The 23838-nt window shown below is 38.1% G+C and overlaps 1 protein-coding gene across 1 annotated transcript in view; it reads left to right on the forward strand.

Annotated features, from left to right (window-relative positions):
• Positions 1-2289: 2289 nt before the first annotated feature.
• MAPK1 (mitogen-activated protein kinase 1) overlaps positions 2290-23838 on the forward strand; it is a 32674-nt gene continuing 11125 nt past the window's right edge. The window contains exons 1-5 of the mRNA XM_075216297.1: positions 2290-2643; positions 13221-13403; positions 14642-14831; positions 16664-16780; positions 23674-23788. Coding sequence (XP_075072398.1) covers positions 2513-2643; positions 13221-13403; positions 14642-14831; positions 16664-16780; positions 23674-23788 — 736 coding nt within the window. The 5' untranslated portion in view covers positions 2290-2512. The remainder of the gene's footprint in view (positions 2644-13220; positions 13404-14641; positions 14832-16663; positions 16781-23673; positions 23789-23838) is intronic.

Raw genomic sequence — 23838 nt, forward strand, 5'->3', positions numbered from 1 at the left:
TCATCGCATAGATGCGGATTGATATGTATCAAAAAATCAACACAGGAACAGCCGTTCCGAAAAACGGCTGCTCCTGTGAAGATTAACACTTACCTTTCACTTGGGTCTTCTCTTCTCCTCCCTCTGCGGTGCTGTTCGCCCCTCTTACAATCCCTGTGCGCATGCGCCGACCGGTAAACTTGGGCATGCGCACAGAGATCCCCGAATGAATGAACCTGAGGCATGTGATGAGGGATCACATGATCCCTCCAAAAATGCGCTGTGCAGCTCTGATCTTCGGAGCAGAGCTGTTTTCAGTGAAACTTTTCAATCATGGTAATGTACGCCAGCTTCAGATGGCATACATTAACATGATTGAAAACTAAGTACCGGCCATTGTTACATAGCGTTAATGAGCACTTCCCATACACTGTTATGGGGAGTGCTCAGTAAAACGACGAAAGAAGCAGAGCAGCAGATATCTGAGATATCTGTTGCGATGCTTGAATAATACAGATCTTTGATAAATAGGCCCCATAATTAGAGAGAGATATTACATAGATGGCTATGAGATATATAAATAGATAGATAGATATTAGATAGATGGATACGAGATATATAGATAAGACAGATAGCTATGAAATAGATGTTATGAGAGAGAAATTATATTGAAAGGTAGATAGAAGAGATATTAGATAGATATTATGAGAGAGATAATATAGATATTATGAGAAATATTAGATAGATAGAAAGATAGATAGATAGATAGATAGATAGAGATTATGAGAGATATTAGACAGATGGATACGAGATAAATAATGAGCGAGATATTGGCTAGATGGATATGAGATATATAAATAGATATTATGAGATAGATATATAGACAGATAGATATGAAATAGATGTTATGAGATAGACATTAGATAGATAGGAGACATTATGAGAGAGATATTAGATAGATAGATAGATAGATAGATAGATAGATAGATAGATAGATATGATGAGATATCAAATAGATTGATAATGAGAGCTATATTGGATAGATGGATATGAAATATATAAAGATATTATGAGATAGATATTAAATATATGGACATGCGATATATATATATATAGATATGAAATAGATGTTATGACAGAGATATTAGATAAATAGGCAGGCCCGGAGCTCCCATTCGGCAAGGTTAGGCACTTGCCTAGGGCGCCGGGCTCTGGAGGGCGACTGGAGGGCGCCACAAGAATGTAAATTACTTTAAAACTGTGCGGCGACCGCTGACCATACCTGTCACGGCCGCCGCACAGCATTCAGATGCACGGGGGAGGGGGGAGAGGCTATTGCTCACCACCGCCGCCTCTCTGTTCTGTCTCCTCCCCTCCACTCACTAGTGTCAGTGAGTGGAGGGGAGGAGACGGAGCAGGGAGGCGGCGGTGGTGTGACAAGGTAAGGAAAGACGGGGTGAGGGGGGAGGAGGGCGCCGATTTTTGCAGGGGGGGCACCGATTTTTTCAAAATGCCTAGGGCGCCATGGACCCTAGCACCGGCCCTGTAAATAGGATATATTATAAGATAGATAGATAGAAATCATGATAGAGATATTTTGAGAGGGATATTAGATAGATAGATAGATAGATGGATAGATAGATAGATAGAATGAGATATCAAATAGATAGATAATGAGAGCTATATTGGATAGATGGATATGAAATATATAGATATTATGAGATAGATATTAAATAGATGGACATGAGATATATAGATAGATATGAAACAGATGTTATGACAGAGATATTAGATAAATAGGATACATTATAAGATAGATGGCTAGATATTATGATAGATATTTTGAGAGGAATATTAGATAGATAGATAGGATATTAGAGAGACAGATATTATGATAGTTATAGATTATGAGAGAGATATTAGATAGATGGATATGAAATAGATAGATATGATGAGAGATATCAACTAGATAGATAATGAGAGAGATATTGGATAGACGGATATGAGATATATACATAGATATTATGAGATATATATTAGATAGATAGACGAGATATATAGATATATATGAAATAGATGTTATGACAGAGATATTAGATAGGAGAGATATTATGATAGATATCTGACAGATTTTATGATAGAAATATTTTGAGAGGAATATTAGATAGATGGAGTTCTGGATTTTGCTTATTAACGATGGTGTCTCTACTGTTTTCAAAATATATTCTAATAAAGATTCTTAAAAAAAAAAAAACCCTACGCGTCCACGCCCACTGCAGCAAAGCGTGAGGAAGGCCCCGCCTCCAGAACCCCGCCCATACGACCCTCCCCTCACACACCCAGCAGGCGGGAAGGCGTCAGCCAGACAGCGCCTCACACAACCACCGACCGACCGGACGAGAGACAGCAAGACTCGGCCGTCTTCTCCTCACCACCCAGCAGGACAACAACATCACCACCAGCAGCGGCGGACGGAGTGAGCGTCAGCCCTGCAGGGGACAACGCCAGGAAATACTCTCCTTTGACAGCAAATATGGCGGCTGCGGCTGGGGCCTCGGCTAACCCCGGAGGGGGACCAGAGATGGTGCGGGGACAGGCGTTTGACGTGGGCCCGCGATACACGAACCTCTCCTACATCGGGGAAGGGGCCTATGGCATGGTGTGGTAAGTACTAGGAGCCGTGTGTCTCGGCCAGCTGGGATATGTCTGTCCCGGGCCTGCACCCACCTCTCCCCGGAGCACTCCCTCCCCAGGCTGTCACTACCCCTCCCTGAGTACACAGCTGTGTGCCAGTGCCTGACATGCTGCACACGTTATTACCACTTCTTCCTCCTTGTTGTTCTCCCAAGTTACGTGTCCCCACACGTCCTGAGCGCTGCTGTATTCCTCGTCTTCTGACTTAGGTCGTAATCAGTGTTAACGTTGTGCAGTGACACAAACGTTTATGAAATAGGAACTCTGCTACATATGCATATTTAGTGTCTGTATTTTAATTCGTGTTGGGATTTTTTCCGTACAACACCCCACCCAGCTACTTAATATCTTATAATATCAGATACTTGAATATCTTATAATGTCATGTTTTGATTTTTCGGAATTGCACATGCCCCTGTTCAAAAAGTCAATTATTAATGGGTTCTTATAGTGGGTCTCACAACAATACACATAATTGATTTGATGTTGAAGTGGTAAGATTTATGAACTAAAACCTAGTTGTGTTGTAAAATATATATATTTCTTGCTGTCATCTTTCTTTAATCCATTCTGCAGTTTGTACTGCAATCATTGGAAAGTCCTATTTAACACAGTGGTTCTTGATAGTGAATGCTTACAGGCCAGGTTTCAGTTGTTCAATCATATTTGGTAATACCAGCAATCAGTCTTTTTTTTTTTTTAAATAAAGATATGCATTTTTTTAAATTGGGTGTCACCGCTGACCATTTCAAGTTACCAATGCATTAATCACAATACCCAATTTGTGGCATTTATGAATGTGATGTGCATATTACCATTTATAAAAGTTTGATTTTGCCCATTTAAAGCAATTTGTGGTGGTGGTGGGGGGGCAATGCATAAATAAAGTAAAATTGTAGTGTTCTATTTTGTGCTGGTAAAGTGTCAGGGATTCTTGCTGTTTTGCTCCTGATTTCCCTCCTAGTGTTTTCTAAGGAATTACTCTATAATATCATTACTTTTTTTATCGTTATATTGCAGGTTTTACTTTTAAAGCATGGTTTTATCGATTGCTTAAATACTTAATAGGTGCATGTTTATATATGAACTATTAATTTGTCTTTTTATATTTTTTAGTTTGCATGAATGGCGTGTATTTTTTAGTTGTTTTGAGTGGGACTTGCTAAATTTATCAAGCTTTGGGTTTGAAAAAGTAAAGATGTCTATAGCAACCAATCCAGATTCTAGCTGTCATTTTGTAGAATGCACTAAATAACTAGAATCTGGTTGCTATAGGCAACATCTCCACTTTTTCAAACTCGCGGCTGGATAAATTTACCTCATGGTCTGTAAATTCAAGATCAAGTAATCTTGTTAAAGAGGTCTCATATGGCAGTTCCTGGAGCTCAAATACATCTTGACCTGTCGCATACAACTTTGTATGGTTATTAAGGAAAAAGTATCTTTTTAAAATTTGCACCCCTTTCTGCCCCAAGTGATACCATTTAAAAAAATTATCAATTTGTAGGAAATAAAAATTTATATTAATGTCCTGAAGACTACTAGTAACTTCCTTCTAGTGTGTTTGGAAAGATTGTAGTTTTGAGTTTTCACACCCCATTCACTACATTTAAGCTTTGGAAGCAACTATAACTGTTTTTTGGTGCAAATATTGCCACAGTGAGGCAAAACTATAACGTTTAGTGCAGCAGATATGCTGGGAAGACTAAAAAACAAGCAGTTACTATTTGATATTATTTAAAAGGTTCAGTTACTTTGTTGAATAATATATGTAATAATTGTGTTTTTAATTATTACCCTTCTGAATATTGCCATGCTAGGAGGTAGGTGTAAGTCTAAGACCAAACAGGCCTGCATGTTTGCTCAGATGAAATTCACTGTGTGAATTTTTGTATTTTTTACACAAGAACAATTCACAGCAGCTCAAATGACTACAGTCTTGGCTTTTTTTTTTATCTGTTTTGAATCCCAATAGGACCCAATCTTAAAAATACAGGAGGCACTTCAACTGTATGTAGTGGTGAGTGAGTATTTTACATTTTAACACCTGCAGTTGAATGTCTAGTTAGCACTGACTAATGTGTTTTGCCTTCATGGTTCTTATATTTAATCCTTATGTATTTGAGTTCAGTGGTTCTTAAATGTGTTACAACAGCAGACATTAAGATTGATTTGCGTGCAAATCGTATTACTATTGATATCAATGCTGTTCGATATTTTTTAATTATAAATTTGGGTTGATATTTGTGTCACTTAACCTTGTTTAAGCCCAATACATGTCTTGTGGTTGTATTAAAGAATTCAGTTGATGGATCAAAATGTTTCTGTGCCCCTTTTTTTACTATGCAAATTATTTTGCTATCATAATATTAACATAAAACCTGTGACTACCCACATTGCAGCATATGTTCCTATATTAAAGCCCCATGTGCCCATCGTGTTTACATTCAATCCAGCCTTATATTAGTGTCTGCCCTTTTGTGCTGCAGTCTCCATTTACTTTCATGATTCAGGCTGCTCATGGTGTGCATCTATGCTCTTCAGAGCCAGTAGTGCAATTTACATTTCTGAAGAACATGTCTTTGTGAGGAAGATTGAACATGTTATGCATGTGCCATCTTGCTCTTTAGTAAGTTTTCATACCAGTCTAAATTTATGTACATTTAAACATGAATACTCCATGCCTGTACCATAAAGATAAACCAATAAGTATTTAATGTAGTTTATGATTTTTAAATTGTGTGTAGTTCAGTGCTACCTTGGTTTTCGTTTGTTGGTTATTTGTTTTAAATTGGCACCAATGTATGTTAAAATACTGGCCCTATGCTCACTTATAGAAAACTGCTATTGGGTGGTGCCACTAAAAGAACAAGAGAATGATAGGTCATATCAATAAACAAGCATATACTTTGTCTCAACCTAGCCTTTTAGTATTCTTCTATGCTTATTTATCAGGGCAGGATCCTAGGAGGTGACACCGGATTAACTCAAGCAATAGAGGGGCTACGTAAACCACACTCTCCAATTCCAGTCATTCTGTCCTTTGGCCTCATTAATGTAAAGATGTGAATTTCAACATCCAGGTTGGCAGAGATGTTAGCAAAGAGCAGACTTGTGTAATGTCTAGAAGCAGTTTCCAAGGAAAATTAATTTTGAATACCTTTAAAGAAAAGTTGTGTTGGTGGTAAAGCAAGTAAGGTCTGCAGCAGTATCATACAATAGCATTTTACCCATAAGTAGTGATTTGGCTAGAGGCTGCATAAGAAAATCAGAGTTTAGTTGTATCATATTAAAAAGGCTTGCTGGTTTCATTGTGGGTGTACATGATCTGTCCTAATTGCAATGTTCATTACTTTGTATTTAAAATTGTGCATGTGCCAAAGATTTCTGAGATCTCTGGAATGCTCTATCATGTCTATACTAGTCTTTCTATATACATTTAATGGCATGCTTTACACCAAGTTATATACTACAGCTTTCTCATGGAATCCGCTAAAAATACTATTTACTTTTCTTCGTTTTAATGAGCGGTTTATGTATTCTGTTATAGCCATCTTTGACTAGTCTCAGATTGAGTTCTGAAAATGTTTTTTTTCAAATGTGCTAGAATTTAGATGGAATATGATCTGTTTTGAAGAGACATTTTGTGACGAATCTTGTCTCGCTTGAGTTTAACAAAATTAGTGTCATGTTTCTTGTCATAGAAAACACTCTGCACACTAATGGCATTTATAAATTAAAATATACTTATGTACACTTTATGGAGACTTCTGAACAAATGAAAATGTCCATCTTGTTATGCAAGGCTTTGTAGATTTTCTACAAAGCCTTGTGTGGCCCACAAAACTGTTTTGTGGGCCACATCTTAACAGCCTGTAACTAATCTTAATTCCATGCATATTTGGATCCTGTCAATATTGGCTTTTTTGTGTGTGAGATATGAGAATTTGCTGCATGTAAAGATGCAAATGACTGAAAAATGGATATTGTAGCTTGAATTGATTGTACATGGGACTATCCGGATTGTATCTTGTTGAGACTGTAGATGATACAGTTGGGTAAATATGGTTTGAATGTATGATGGAAATAAATTAAATATAGGACAAAAGAGCTCACACTATTTTATTGTTCAAAGAACCTAGATTTGTGGACTTAATGCCAACAGAGCCATTACAATACAGTGTTACCAAAGCAAACCGTTCCAGACTAGTTTCATGCTAACTGTTGACATTTGATGTCCTTGAACAGTGGGGTTCTGACGTCTGGTGCCCGTTCTGTCGGAGATACGACGCTGCAATAATAGTTTTTGTGGAAAACCCCTTTAAAGGACTACTTTTAAGTTACCATATCACTCTTACACATATTTTATTTATACTTCATTTCCAAGCTAATAATCATGTGAAAAATAAGACATCCTTTTTCTGGAATTTTATGTATCTGGACATAATTAACAATAAACAAAAAGTAAGCTGAAAAAGGAATATAATTGAAAGTCTCCTTTAGTAATATTAACTTACTGTTTGAGATTATAACATTATTACATCGACATCAGACGTTAATTTGTAGATTTGATAGTGTACTTAGGATCATTGTTTTACTGCATGATCAGTTTCCCCTTGGCATCAGTTGTCAGACAGATGGACCTCTTTTATTGAGAAATCTGTAGTATAAAGCGTAGTTCATTGTGGACTAAATTACGAGCCGTCCAGGTACTGTGACTGCAAAAGCCCAAATTAGCACCACTCTACCATGCTTGGCATGAGGTTCTTGCAGTGAAACACTGTTTGGTTTGCACCATATTACGGTGTACATTAAGACCAACCGGCTCTGTTTGTCTGGTCAGTCATTGACATTATTCCAGGAGTCTTGTTTCTTTCCGATTCAACTTTGCAACCATAAGCTGTGTTTTGTGGCACTTTTCTTTACATGAAAAAGTATGTTATCCTTGCTACCTTTCAATGAAGCATTGTCATATTAACAAATGCCAGTATATTTTTTATTTTTAAATCAGTATTTATATAAATTCTCAGTCAATACACATTAGTAGCTTGTGGTATCACACAGCATTGCCACAACTGTGTACAGGAGAAATGAACATTTACTAAATTCGTATGAATAATTTGATAAATTGACTAGAAAGGGTGTTTTGTGTGCTCTCACTGGGACTCTGAACATTGTAACATGGTGGAGGTAGGTGTACAGGCCAGTCCTGGTAAAGGTGCAATATATAGGGTGACCCAGCAGCTTGACTGTCGGGATTCAGTCAGAATTGACATGCAGGGCACGGATATTGCGGGTGGCCGATCATCACATAAGTGTTGCAAAATAAGACATTGTTCCTACCCTTCAAACTAAGTGGCAGGGTCGACTTTAACTCATTTACTTTCAAAAACTGTATCCTACATAATATGATGTCGTTTAATCCCACAAGGTGGTATTTGACATTTTTCATATGGTCTGGGCTAGCATTTCTTTTCTGTGAAAATCTTGTATATCTGACTATGCTCTGTCCTTGGTAAAGATGCTTTAAATGTTTCGTAATAGAAAAAGGGTGTGGTATTGAATATGATAATGCAAGTAGAAAGCAACGTTAAACATTAACATTTGGCACAGGAGCCACTGTGCTGAAAGAGAATATTGACTATTACAAAGATCTCTATATGGAGGTATGGGCCCTCTTTTGTTTTGTTTTTTGTTTTTTATATTCTGACTGCCACTTTGTGTCAGGTAGATTTATATAGTGTGTGTGTGTATGTGTGTGTATGTGTGTGTGTATATATATGTATATGTATATGTATATGTGTGTATATATATATATATATATATATATATATATATATATATATATATATATATATATATTTATGGTGTACATGTCCTCTGTACACACTTGTGTCTATAATAAATGGATGCTTTTAAATATAATTTAAAAAAAAAATCCATTTTATTTTGAAGCCAAAAGCCCAGAAAATAAAACAAATTTTGCGAAAATAAACACTTTGAAACCAGAAACTCTAATTATAATCTTTATTAATTTGGACCTCTCAAATTCATGAAACTCTTGATCATTCAAGAAATCTTTATACAAAGACAAGTAAATTTGTATCTGTTCAAAGTATTGTACTATTTTTCTGTGCTGTAATTATTTATATTGAAATGCCTAGCTTTTAGATCAAGTTAATAGCTTAAATCTTAAACTTATTGTGGAAAAATCTTAAGGGTTTAGAGAAGTTAATGTTACTTGTTACGGTGCAAGATAGTGCTTTAGCATTTTGTTTTTGTGTTTTTAGAAAATAGGGGTGCTTTTAACATTGTCCAGGTTACTTTCTAGTGGCTTAATTTACAGTTTCTATCTGTTTCTAATGTCTGGCAACTATTGCAAAGTGTAAAAAAAATATTTTTACAGTAAAGTAGGCTAATTCTTCCTGTTGACCTATCGGAGCTTATAACGATCTGTAAATATGATGACTGGGGGGATTAAACATTATCAGACTTGGGGCAGGATAGATGAGGTAAAACTGCAGGATTGTTGGTTTTCAATTGGTGTTTCTGTTATTACCACCTCCCTTGATAGTAAATTTCATAGCCCAGCTCTCTGTTGGATGGTGGTAGTGAACGTGTCCTTCTGCCGAATACAATTTTTCTGTATGCAAGGTGCAGTTCTGTGCTTGTTTTTATTCTATATGTTGGCATTGTTGCTTTATACCATTTTTGTTTGTCAATGTCTACCTTTAGAGCTTTTTTTTTTTTCCTAACAACTCTTCTGCTCACACCATATTACATTTTTTAAGCATTATACATGTAGAGCGTTCACAGCTGGTAGATTCTATGGATTGGGCATTGTTGGTTTCTGTTCATCTATTTCTATGATCACTACTCTTCCCTGTTCATTTAAAGTATAATGCACAATTCCTGATTTTAAAATAGAAAGAAAGGTGCTGCAGTGCTCAGCAGCTCTGGACAGTGTGGAAAATAGAAAATACATAAAACTGGTATATACAAGGTAGAGGGAAAAAAAATGCAGATTCCAAAGGGTTGGGAAGGCCCTGCTCATGTGATACATAGTAATTGAAGAAAATTTGCTAGGAGAATAGCTCAGTGCAATGATCATAGGGATCAATAATGCCAAAGTCGCAGACCGGTCTAGTTTGTAATATAGTTAATGCCATTGATGCCTAGATCTAAATGAAACCCAAGGGAACAATATCCTTGCTTTAAATATAAATTATCAATGGCTTTTGAAATGCTTTTTTATTTGAAAACATATCAAATGCATGCAACTTTGTGAGCGTGATGTGCTGTGTTTTAGACAAAATTGTATAGTGTTTTTTGAAATGCAGAAAATGGAAGTAGTTGGAATAGACCCTCTTGGACCAGTGACTTAGTGACCCATCTGTTTACGTGTGTTTAAAAACAGTATCTAGAAATTTCTGAAATGGGTGTTTTGTTTTTGTATATTAGTATTATATAAACTACTATTTGCATAAGTCATATTTTTTTTTTAATTAGCAAATGTTTTCTTCTAGCCAGTGGCTGTTCACCATTGTGGTCATAAGATACCTGTGGTTGATTTATATCTTACTGCATACTGGGCAAATAGATGAGGTGGTCACATAAATTATGGGTCTCTTTGGCACCTATTCATGTTGATTTACTAATCTACAAGCGTTGCCTCTATATACTTTAGATCAGGATTATCCAAGTGGAGTCCTAGAGACCAGATGCAGCCCTCTGAGGCTTTTTGTTGGGCCCCAATCTTGCTTAACAAGCACCATAGACAATTGTGTGCATGTATATAGAAATAGATTTATTTCACACTCTGTGTAGGTACACCTGCTTGTTGATGCAAACATATAATCAACCAAATAACATATCTAAATGTATGTAGACATGGTCAAGAGTTTCAGACCAAGCACTAGTATGGGGAAAAATGTGATCTAAGTGACTTTGATTTGATCACTGAATGATTGCTGGTGCCAGCCGGGGGTAGTTTGAGTATCTTACAAACTACTGCTCTCTTAGGATTTTCATGGATTTTCTAGAGGTAATACTGAATGTTGCTGGAAACACTTTGTTAGTGAGTGTTCAGAGGTGAGTGGCCAGACACTGTTCGAACTGACAGGAAGTCAACAGTAACTCAAATGGTCCAGAAGAGTATCCTTGACCACTCGGCATAACGAACCTTGAAGTGAATGGGCTACAGCAGGGGTCAGGGAACTTTTTACCTTTTTACCCCCAAATATATTTAAATACGCCGATATTACCCCCTTGATTTGAAAGGAAGGAAATCATATATTCTTAATTATTGGAATTTAAAATTTTATTGAATCTATTCAAAATTTCTTTGAAAGCTTCAACTTCAAAACTTCAGGTTTTGGAGAAATGATGTTGCTTAATTTTTGATACGAGAGCATCAATATTGGGGCATTTTGATGTCGGAGCAATTTGGATACAGTCTTCAGCGTCCAATCGATTTCTCTGCTTTGTTTTTATGTTCGTTAGAGTGGAAAATCCTTGTTCGCAAAGGTAGGTTGTTGCAAAAAGGCAGCAACTTTTTGGCTGCCTCCTCATGTGCAATTTTGATGCCTTTGCAGCTGTTGACATCAAAAACTATGACAGATCTGCTTTGTTTTCAAATGCAATACGTGCTTCATTATTGCATCAAAGCTCAAGAAGTGCCTCTGCCAACCCTTGAGGCTCTTCTGGTACAACAGCAATTTCACATTTAAAGGGGTCTACAATCCAACTGACAGCATGTGAATCAGCAGCATTACCCCCAGGAATTTTATTTTTACCCCATTTGGGGTAATTTACCCCTGTTCCCTGACCACTGGGCTACAGCAACAAACAACCACACAGTCGGCTAAGAACAGGAAACTGAAGATTCAGTGGGCACAGGCTCACCAAAACTGGATAGTTAAAGATGGGGAAAACGTCTGGTGAATCTCTATTTCTACTGTGACGTACAGATAGTCAGAATATGGCGTAAACATGAATCATGGATTCCAGTGTTCTCCCCAGAAAATTTTACCAGCTGGGTGGCATTAAGATGCAGCCGAGTAGGGTCAATGTAATACTTTGCAATGATAATGAAAAATATTGGAGGTTATTGCCCACAGCTGCCAGGAGTGGCCTAATACACACTACTGGCTGTAGTGCTCACATAGTGCCTGTTAGAATAAACAATAGTTTTTTCTATAATATAATAGGACTCTAAGAGCTCCAAGAGCTGGGTGGCAATTAAAAACAGCTGGGTAGAGCCAGGAAATAGGTGCTTTGAAGGACACTGGATTCATTCTACCTGTTGGATATGTAGGCTGATCATATAATGGTGTGGTGAATGTCTGTTAAAAATATGTAAGGTGTTTTGTTTTTGTTTTTAATACTTTCTGGATCTTACTTTGGCTAAAGCCCTCAAGGGTTCTGACCCTAAAGACAAGGTTCAGACATTTTTTCTCAATTCTAGCCCAACAATTCTTCAGTTATGTTTCTCTGCATTCAAAGAATTGAGAGCTTGCAAAGCAGCTGGTTTTTTTTGGGATTTGAAACTGTAGTTGCTCCATTGGAACTATTTGATTTAAGATTTTTCAAAGCTGTACCACCTGTCTTCTAATTCCTTCTCACTTGCAATACGTTGTTTGTTTTCCATTATAATAAAGCAGCTACTTATGTGTCGTGGGCAGCCCATAGCCTAGCAACATTTGTCAGACAGGTTGGTTAAAAATGTCAGACAAACTTCATTGTTCCCCTGTTAGCTTTACCAAGAAAGTGTGACTTGTTAAGGCACGATTGCTAGTATCTAAAAGTGGTCTAGTTGTCAAAATCTGCAGTAACCGTGCATAGTTTGACCAGGAACAATGGAGTATATTGCAGAAGTTCCGTCATGGCGTAGTGTTTGCGTTGGTCGTTATGTAATGGATGTGGGAATAGTGTTTTTGTGGGTAGGCTTAGAATGTGTAGTTTATTCATTGCATTACCTCGGTGTTGGCTAGTGTTGAGGATAGGATGGTTAGTAGATGCCAGTTCAAAAAGGGTGAGATGGTATCTCTGATGGAAACAATCACGTGAGGATGTAAATGTTAGACTCTTCCCAAAATTGGAAATAAAAATAGGATAGTGATTTGTCCAAAGCCCAGTGGATTCTATGTGCAGCTCCAGTCTGTCTAGGAGAAGTACAGACGTAGGTTAAAATACCTGTAGTACAAAGGTGCCAGCGGACATCCTGAGGCCAGGAGTCTATATATAGATGGAGAATATAGCATTGGAAAGCTTGTTGGGAACTGAATTTGCAAAATCTCGATATATTTTAGATCGGTTTATTAGAAATTATATATTTACTTTTAAAAAAAATCCAGTAAGTTATTAATCTGTCACAGAAATGTCTTTAAAAAATTCACTGTATATTCAGTTTCCAACTGTAAAGGCATTGCATGCCATGCAGTGATGGGTGAAATCTGTTGTAGAAACTTTTGTGCCATGTATGTGTAATGTAGAATATGATGTATAAATATGACCACTTCAGTGCATCTTTTCTTTTTGCTTTCTAGTTCTGCATATGACAACGTGAACAAAGTACGAGTTGCTATCAAGAAAATCAGCCCTTTTGAGCATCAAACGTACTGCCAGAGAACACTGCGAGAGATCAAAATTTTGTTGCGTTTTAAACATGAAAATATTATTGGCATAAATGACATTATTCGAGCTTCAACCATCGAGCAAATGAAAGATGTGTATCCTTTAGTTAAAAGTTCAGCAACAGCTGTCAATATATGTTTCACTTTTTCAAATTTCCAGTACAGGCTGTGAAGGCAGTAACCTTAATGAGGCGAGAACTACTATGATGATGGGATCCACAACTTAAAGATAGTTGGCTCAAGCATTTTAGAGGTTTTAGTATGTAAATATCTGAGAGGGGAAATTTTATAGAAATGTGTTTACCAAGTAAAATGCAAGTCAATCTTTCTGTAATCTGTTATAACTTATTTGATGCTCTTTGCAATTGACAAGCAAGAAGATTGTGTGGATAATTTATCCTCTCCTGCTTGTTGTAGTGTGTTTTTATATTGTAAAGATCCTGAACTTTGCAGAAGGTGCTTCTGCACAAAAGTCTGTGATTTTATGTAAGTGCAAGTCTACCAATCACATGACTTTATCCTCTTGGTGTGAATGCGTTTATCAGCATTGTAAAGCACTCTGGGTCGTTTATGAAGTCTTTACTTTTAAGATGTGTGTATGCCTACATTAAGGTATGTACACACTGGTTTAGATATTCAGCCACAGTGCAACCCATCCCACAACCCCCCTCTTATTTGCTTGAAACCATTTATCAGCATGTACATCAAAAAATTATTGATCTGTATATGGACTGGTATGTCATTTATACCACATACACTTCTCTAAATGCTTACTGCATCAACAGAACGACTAGTGTTCTTAGCTTTTCAAATAGATGGGGAACTACATTGTGTGCCAATCTCTGTACTAGAAGGTAAACCTGCTTTACTGTGAAACCCCTTGATCCAACTAGTTATCTTCATGGGACCTAGAGATATGATCTTTCAATGCGAATGTAACCATTCGTGGGCGGAAAACTTAAGCCGTCTATAGTTGGTGGGTATTTGTGTTTCTTCGGCAGACCCCAACCTAATTTCACAAATTAACTACAATTAATGAACTCCACCAAAAGTTAGTTTGGTTTTGGATGGCGCAAAGCAGGCTTATTACTTATTTGTGGTGCATTATTCTTCTGTTCCAGCGGTTCCGATTGTGCTTCTTATGGTCCTATGCTATTCTCCTCTGTGCTGCTTCTGCTTGTTTTGGGCAGGCAGTCCATGACTTCAAAGAGGAGAGCCGTGCTGGCGCTTTAGAGCCATACTTTCAAATATGCTTTCTGTCATTGTATTTGTACCCCTATGTGATTTCAAATGTTTTGAGACTTAAACTGCTTACCTTACATAAACACCACCAGGTACATTGTTCAGGACCTTATGGAGACTGACCTGTACAAACTCCTAAAGACCCAGCACCTTAGCAATGACCACATTTGTTATTTCCTCTACCAAATCCTGAGAGGACTGAAGTACATCCATTCAGCCAATGTTTTACATCGTGATCTCAAACCGTCAAACTTGCTTCTCAACACTACTTGTGATCTCAAGGTATGCAGTAATACCTAGTACTATTTTAAAGTGTTATTGCACATTTTATGACATGCTCTAATCTTTGAAATTGTGAATACTGTAAAGTTGACAGATTTCATTAGTTTCTTGTAATTTGTTGCATTTTAAATGGATTGTCCACTTTTGGATATTAAGGCTCCCTCCCCTTGGTAATTTCCACCCTGTTGGCAGAAGCTGATTGCTGATATCAGAATGAATTCACACAATAGGAGCAGAAAGTTTGGGAAGCCCTCTTTGTTCTTCTATTCAGTTCTGTGGGAGAGGTCTGAGCACAAAATCCCTGCAAACTAACATTGCAGCCTGCTACTGGTGGCTTTCCCTCCACAGGTATTTGGTAGATAGTGATGATAACAGTTACATATCTGCTCAGCCTCATGATTTATAGTATTAAAGCTCTAGAATTAGTGGTGTTCGATTCAGTGCAAGGCTTCAACATTTCATTGTTATTGGGAAAAATCCTGTAATGTGATAATGCACAGTAGAAGAGCTGGCTTTGCTGCCTTTTATTTCCATTGACCTAATAGGGCCAGCCTTTCCCTCCAACAGAAATGTTACAGGGAAGGCAAGTAGTGAAGTCATGCAAAGTGCTTCCCATGCGCCTTTATTGCTCACACAAATACATTCACTTCTAAATCGCTGAGTAGAGCTGTGTAAATAGTTGTGTGAGCTTGATAAAATTATTCTTTTGCTGCTTTAGTAGCAACTGTGTAATTTCCTTATAACTTGTGTTGCTGACAGCTCTTGACTGGATGAGTGGTAGGGAGTCTCCAACACTTTACACAACTGGATCCACTAGTTTTGTGACTGGCTGGGCGGTGTTGGAGAGCACTCCATTGTCTGACCCTATTTAGTTTATCAAATCTGGTCCTCAGGAACCGCTGACACATTTTCAGTGTCACCTCACAGAATCACAAGTGAAATAATTAGAATGTGGCTCTTTTACAATGTCCATAGTTAAAACACCTGTACTCCAGCTTAGGATTGGTTAAAACATGTGCACTTAGTGTCCTCATGTCTGGATTTGAGAAACGCATGAACTTATTCTCTATATAAAAAAAAGGGAAATATGTAACCTTGTGATATGCTGTGGCTGCAGATGTAGCTGGTTAACATAGCCTTATAAATGAAGTTCCCACTCCAGAGGCAAGACCTCTAGTAAGAGGGTATTAAGTAGGGGAGGGGTGAAGAGTAAGGAATGACTGCTGAATTTCTTATTTTAGTTTTTTTTAATATGAGAAAATCTCACCACCTGACATTTTTAGTAATTGGGCTATCTGTTCACACTGATTTAAAGTAGCTTCACCAAGAAGATTTATTGCTGACCTGCTTGTTTTATGTCTGTAGTACAATCTCTGCCTACTGCATTTAGTCACTCTGAATTTACCTTGTTTTCAGTGTTATGGTGGTTACTTTAAAAATTGATGTCAAGCTAATATAACTAAAATTGTGCTACATGGTTTCAAAACTTTGTATTTTCCTATTTGACTTTTTTGATGTTTTTCTTCATACGTTTTGCATTAAATGTATAAAGGACAAATTGATATTGAAAAAAAAAAATCAATTGAGAAATACAATTGTCGATCTACGTTGATATTTTCTATGTATAGGTATCTGCACAATTTCTATGTTCTATATACACTGGATGTTTGTTTCATTGTTGTTTTTTTTGTGTGAGCTATTTATCAGCCAGCTTTCATTCTGATCAGCTCTATTGTTACCAGCTCATATACATCTTTTAGGCCTTGTGTACACTTGAAGTTGTCTTGTCAACATGACTTTTAATGTAATGTCAAAAATGTTTCTTTATGCAGATCTGTGATTTTGGACTGGCACGCGTTGCAGACCCAGATCATGACCACACTGGTTTTCTGACGGAATATGTTGCCACTCGCTGGTACCGGGCTCCAGAAATTATGTTAAATTCCAAGGTAGTCATTTAATGATTCAGTTCATTCCATGTGTACCTTGATTAACTTACCAGTTTGTGAGGAGGTTGGTGATATTGTGCAAAAGGTATACTGCATTTTATGTTGTGAATCTTTTTTATTTTTAAGGATGAATTTAGTACCTAAGGCTGCACTTTTGTGATATAATTTTGTTTGGTTATTTACCTCTTAAGGAAAGATAGATCATTAATATATTTCGGTTTGTTTGTTTATTTTATTTGTATGGAAATAGTGACTTAATAGAAATGACTGAAATATATTCTAGGGCTGTTTTTAAACCATAGTAAAAGTACCGGAGCCCCAAAGGTGTTTTTATTTTTAATCTCTGAAAACTGAATGTTTAGACGACAGGTTTTTTTCAACGTTTCCCATATGTGATTATGAAATTCTGTAATAAACAGCATATTTTCCCATCATTATAGACTGCGGTAATTGGGTTATTTTGCTTATATTTGGCCTCATTACGTTGGCTAGTTATTATTACCTCTAGGCATCAACATTGATTATCCAACTTCAAGCTGCAACTTCACGCTTATTCACTGCATCTCTTTTAAAAACTGATGTGAAAAGGTTACATTGCATAAAATTTGTCTAAAAAAAAAAACCCCAAAAAACTGTGGGATCGACTGCATAGTGCGCGCACGTTGGAATTCAGACATTGGAAGGTTTGGATCATTGAACAATTTATGCTTTGTGCTGTTGGCTGCATTTATGGGTTGAATGGTAGCCCCACTTGCAAACTCCTGTTTCTCCCTGGACACAATAAATGCAATATGTTTTTGTTTTGTTGTTTTTTTTGCTGAATATAAGCCAGAATTGCAGTTTGTGGTTAAAAAGGAGAAGTTAATACAAAATGCTGTCATGCAGCGTAAATACTTGGCATGCACAGGATGGCAAAAAACTAATTCTACTGTTCATATTTACTGTCCAATGTCCAGAACACATGCAGCATATCTCTGTATTTGGTAGAGGTACAGTTTCACTTACAGCTCATTATCGCCGTGCCTATAATACACTCCCATAATGCCCAGAATTTATATCGCCCCTCTCAGGAATCCATGACAATAATGCTGGTTTCACTTTATAAATCAACTTGTGTGGGAACCAACCAACCTTACTGGGGAGATCTGATTGGTTCTAGTTCACAATACATAATACAATAAGCTTTGCCTTGTGTATGCCGATGGGTATGTAGTGAGATATAAACAAATTATACTCACTGATTCCTTTCCTTTAACACTCATTGGCATCCCTTACTTGACACCCCTGAAGGCCCATAATGTGACTTCTATAGCTTCTATTTCCACAACTTCCCAAGCTATCCCTGAAACAACATAATGATCTACACATATGGGATGGAATATTAGTGCTGCCATTTTATTTTCTTCAAAATACTCATCAGTGTGTGAGTATTTTCTTTCTTCTCCATGGCAACCCTTAAGGATGACCCAGTCAGTACTCTTGGCACTGGGATTATTGCATTTGGAACCCACCCAACAATTGGGATCCTGCATATGAACATATTTATTGATAAACCGCTTGGAGGATCCTACCTTCGCTACTTTTTTGTTTTTAAGTATTGCCCGTTCAGCGTTCATGTCCTCAAGGGCCCTTGATGTAGCGAATCTGTATGATGAGACATAGGTGGTTCTAGGCACACTTCTCGTGCCTGAGTGAACCACTGTTGCAGAGTCCAGTTTGGAAGTATGGTTATTACTTCTCCCTGTTTTTCTATTAGGTCTATTGGAGGGAATATATAACTTTGAGTGAAACTCTGTGGTTTTATCAGTGTCCCCATGCTTGGATATCCTTGTGAGAAGAGTAAAATTGTTTCTTTTTGGCATTTTGATTAGTTGCCATTAGGTCTATTTGTATTTGGTTTCATGAATTGCCTTGTCAACTGCCACAATTCTATTTTTAGGCTACATTACCCTGGATGAAAGGCTCAAGTAGTCTGCTAATCTGTTGTCTATGCCAGTTATGTTCCAGGCTGTCATGTATTTGATTCTCTTTCCATGCTGGAATCTGTTATCATGGGCATACACCTGGTGATACCGCAACTGTCCAACAAAATCTTTATATGTTTGCACTGCAATTGTGGCTCCAAAAATGTTTATTGTTTGCTTCTAAGATTGCATGGAACCGTTCTTAGTTTGTGACCACACCCCATATTGCCCTGCTCTTATTTTGTAAGTGCCCCATCCTCTGGAGTTTGAAACTGTGGTCATCACTGTCTATTCTCTCTGATGGTGGAACTCCCTTGTTTTTTAGTTTTGGACGTAACCACCAATTGAGACTTTTTGGCTTTATGTGTTGTATATCAATTGATTCAGGGACTGGTTGGATATTTCTAGCTGGAGATTTCTCATGTGCCCTCTCTAGAACACTTATGGTTGTTGAAAATATTCCTAATATCACAGACAAACTCTTGTAGATGACTGCTGCTGTTGACCTTGAAAAGTCAGCAGCTGCAGTAGCTAGATTCTGACACAAAACTATCGGATACCCCTTGTTTTTAGTATCCTGAACCCATTGATCTTATGTAGCCTGGATCCAGATATACTGTGCAGTATTGGCTTCCAGCAAGCGCAGCAAAGAGTGCATTGTCATTGTGGAATTCTAGAGCGTTTTCCTTCTTTAACCTCTGAAAGGATAAAAAAGAACGAATTATAATTATTGATTCCTTTTCTTTGATAGCCTCCATGACTGCTGTAACTATGGGTAGCTTCCCGATCTAGGTTAGGGAGACCGTTTAGAAAAAACAAACCACAAGCCATATGGTATCTGACTTCTCAAAGCTTTCTTCTGAAAAATATAAACTCAACTTCACAAACCTGGATTGCAAACTGTGCATCCATTGAGTCTCAAAGAAAAGGAATGATCTGTAATTTGTTTGTTTGTTTTTTTGTTTTTGTTTTTTCTCCTCCTTTGGACTCCATGACAGCCATAACTATGAGATGTACCAAAACAAATACATAATAAACTTTATTTAGAAGCCAAACTGAGTTCATATCTCCTAAAGTGGATTGGGTATCCAGATAATGACTGACGTGTGACTAGATAACCATCCATCTAATTTGCAAAGCTTCACTGCTGAAACCTGATCCTTGCCTGCCTCTGCTCATGGTGCCAGAGAACCCCACTGCCCACTTAACATAAGCCCATTACTCTTGGCCTGTTTACTAACTTTTCTTATCCATTTGGAGATGGTCTGTTTAGAAAGAGCATACCCCTTCTATGCCCAATCGTAAGCACAAACCGCTGTTCTGTGTTCTTGTGTCCTCCTGTCCTGGACAGATAGATGGAGATTTCTCTTACTAGTTCCAGTGAATGTAGGCTTTTTGTTATTTTTTCTCGTCTTTTGGACACGGACAAAAGACCATACTACAGACTTTATGTAGCAATTCTATATTAGCACCAGGCAACTATTTTATCCTAGTAAACATTGAGAAAAGACTTCTTGCAAATTACCAACTATGCAAGTAGATATAATTGCTATCTGGAAAATCACTGTCATCCATTTCAAGAAACCTTTTCCAGAAGCTGGAAAGCATCAAGTATCAGAGCATTTAATACTAAATTAAAATGTCATGTGCCACAAAAGGTCTGATGAAGGAACAAATCATCTTTACTGTCTGAAACCCTGGGGTGGAAAAACCTGGGAATTCTCATATTTCTCCTTGTCTCTATAATGTCCATTTGAGGAAGTCTGTACCTTCCTAAGAGTAGCTGGTACACTTCCTTGTGAAGGGACCACTCTCCTGGCTGAATCTGCTTTCCGCTGAGGTAATCTGCTAACATGTTCTGTTTTCTGCTATATGTAATGCTGAAAGTGCCTTCAGATTTAGCTCTGCCCATGACATGATTTTTGCTACCTGCACCATAAAAGTCTGTCTTCTAGTGCCTCCTTGCCGATTTTATGAAGGCTACTACTCTCCTGTTGTGTGATAATTATCTGAGGGTTTCTTCCAGGTGCTCCGGTTTGCTCCCACACATCAAAAACATACTAGTAGGTTAGTTGGCTGCTATCAAATTGACCCTAGTCTCTTTGTGTGTTAGGGAATTTAGACAGTGAACTCCAATGGAGCAGGAACTGAGCCTTATTCATGACTTGCAAAAGTCACTGGTGCATTTCCAGGACTTATTGAGAAGGTAATCTACTACACTAAAGAAACTAACAACATTACCTACCATATGTATTTTAGAGTGCGGAAAATACACAGGGGAAGCGGAGGGACTGCCTTATATGCCATTCAGGGGTGTGTTTTTTCTAACCCCTCTACCCAACCTATAAAGGAAAGCTACCCATAGTTTTAGTTGCTTGGAGTCCAATAGAGAAATGCAGTTTGTTTGTGGTTCCTTCATATTTGTTTGACTATTGCTTACCTGGGTGATATACCCTGGCTTCTTTAAATTGTTGCCTTGTTGGAAAAAGGAAGATCTTCTACTGTCCATTGGACAGTGATGCACTTGCCTTCTGTGACCTTTTTAATCCTAACTAACTTGTTGCCTAAAATAAGAGACCGCCTTCAAAGAGAAGTGTCATCTATTTTTTGAGTTAGTCTGCTCTCCAAGGGCACAAGCCAAAATTTTCTTCTGGCTACTGCCATTGGGGATATGCTTCTAGCTGAAAATGTAATTATATCCAAGGATGCCTCATTAAATTCCTTTTTATTCATGATTTCTAGATTTTTCAGCAGACTGCTTACCGTCCCTTGCATGTCTTGCATATCCATCCAAGTGCCCAGGGAAGAGAGGCCATTGTTTTTTCCTGCTTTAATTAATGTTACTGAAGACTCTTTGGTTTTCTGATACATTTTTCTAGCTTTCTGTTCATAGCGACTCTGAGGCACCCTATTCTCTAAAGGCATCCCACCAAGGGATTTCCTCATTCTGAAAAAGACACCTACGGTCCAGTTTTTTGACATTCATTTGTCGCTTTTCTAGTTTATTCCCATTTTTTATTTAGGATTTCAGTGGCTCTGTTATACCCCATTCATACTGACTGAAAATCTTGGGTTTTTGCTAGGGCAAGCCCAGTCGACCCAGGTTTAGGTGCAGTATGGAATGGTGTTACTGAAAAATCCTGGGACTTTTGGTAGGGTAATTCCCATGTTGGCCCTGGTTAGCCTGCAGTATGAATGGAGACCCATGTTTTTCAACCCAGGTCTCACACAAAGTAGCTGATTTGGTGTCTGGGATGCTGGCCCTGAGAAAAGCTCTCCTCCTGAGCATATACAGACACCGAGTATTCTGCCTCTGCCAAAAATTGCTCCTTTTTCCTCCTGAAATGACACACTGCAAGGTAGCACAGTGTTAGCAGCTGCATCAAGCTCTCATTTGCTGTATAAAACAGCAAATTAACGCAATAAAACAGGAACTCTGGGCGACACAATAGTGACTCATTGGCCTTGATTAAAGCAATGCTGTGAACAGTCACCACCCACTTTGACCTTATCTTTGTGTGCAAAAAAACTATTCCTCCCCCCCCCCCCCCTTTTAAATGACCTCAGTATTTTTCAGCCAATGAAAGCTCCTCTTGTGATGACTAACACTTATTGCCAGGGCAGATCCGTGTTCAGTATGAATGGGGTCGACCCTGGAAATTCACGGTAGCAAGGTGCAGTGTGAATGAGGTCTCTGAGCTGGGGGAAGTTCTGTGCCTTGGCAAAAACTCTGCTTGAAATACCGGGGAAATTGCAAGAGCGGCACTATGAAAGCGGTATTCGTGACATCAGCTGCTTCAGGTTGCTTTGCCTGATGACAGTGCTGGAGTCTTCTCATGCTGCCAGAACGCTAACCATTGTTTCCAGACTGAGATGATGGGGTTGCTGTTCGGGATCAATTACCTCCCAATTGGGCCTGCCAAACTTGTTGCAACAAACGGGACCCTCTACTTTTCACGAACAACATTGGGTAAGACCGTTCATAAGTAAGCACAAAATGCTACCTGCACTATCGCTGTCTGGCTTACCTATGAAGAGACAGGAAAAAGGCAAGAGGCAGAAGGAGGGGGTTGCATTATATACCTTGCAGGGGTGTGTCAATCTTTTCCTGTCTCCGCTGAATTAGAGATTATCCATCAGTAATGGCTGCTATGGAGTAGGAAGAAGAAATATTATCAAACAAGTTAACCTGTGCATGATACTCATGTATTCTAGTCAAATCAAGCTACTTAAGGTGTTAAAAAGGTTCTTGTCATGCTTTTGGGGCTAGGCCAGGCCTCCTCAGGGGAAGAGCGTTGCGTCCCGACGTAAGCGCCCTTTTTTAACGTGGTTTTGTCCACATGTCACCACCTCATCCTTCATCTTCATCGCCACATCCTTAATCTCCATCGTCTTACTGTTCTAAAACCTCTCAATACACAACGTTTCTGCTAAACACCTTACCGCTGTGCTCAATCAGTCTTCCTTGAAGGGCAGTATTCATAACCTGCACTTTCACGTCACTGCTTCTCCGTACTCGTGAAAATGCGACATACAATTGTCCATGACCAAACACAGGCAGGTAAATAAATACCCACACGGTCAAGAGTTTGAGCCCTCAACTGGTAAATTTAGCTTATACTACCCCTCCCACGGGGGGAAGAGGGGATGATGGAAGTTAACTGACTTCACTCTTATTTTTTTGTCAAATAATGTCAGAATACCAAATTTCAGGTCAATTGGATGAGCCCTTTCTGAGAAAATAGTTTTTTCCACACACTAACACACGCCGCTAGGCTTATATATATTAGATGAACTAAAACCAGCACTATTGACATTGTGCTGAACGAACACTAATGTGTATTGACTGACTTGTTTGTTAGAGAATTTGGTTTTTGGAATACTATAAAAGCTTGACCTTTTGATAAGTGTTTTATTTTGCTTTATTAGGGATATACCAAATCAATTGATATCTGGTCCGTCGGCTGCATTCTTGCAGAGATGCTTTCTAACAGACCCATATTTCCTGGAAAGCATTACCTTGATCAACTTAATCATATCCTTGGTAAGGTCAAATGTGAAAGTCTTGCAAATATTTGTAACACTTTTTGTATT

This window comes from Mixophyes fleayi, chromosome 1, assembly GCF_038048845.1.
Source record: "Mixophyes fleayi isolate aMixFle1 chromosome 1, aMixFle1.hap1, whole genome shotgun sequence".
In the NCBI taxonomy this organism is placed as follows: domain Eukaryota; kingdom Metazoa; phylum Chordata; class Amphibia; order Anura; family Limnodynastidae; genus Mixophyes; species Mixophyes fleayi.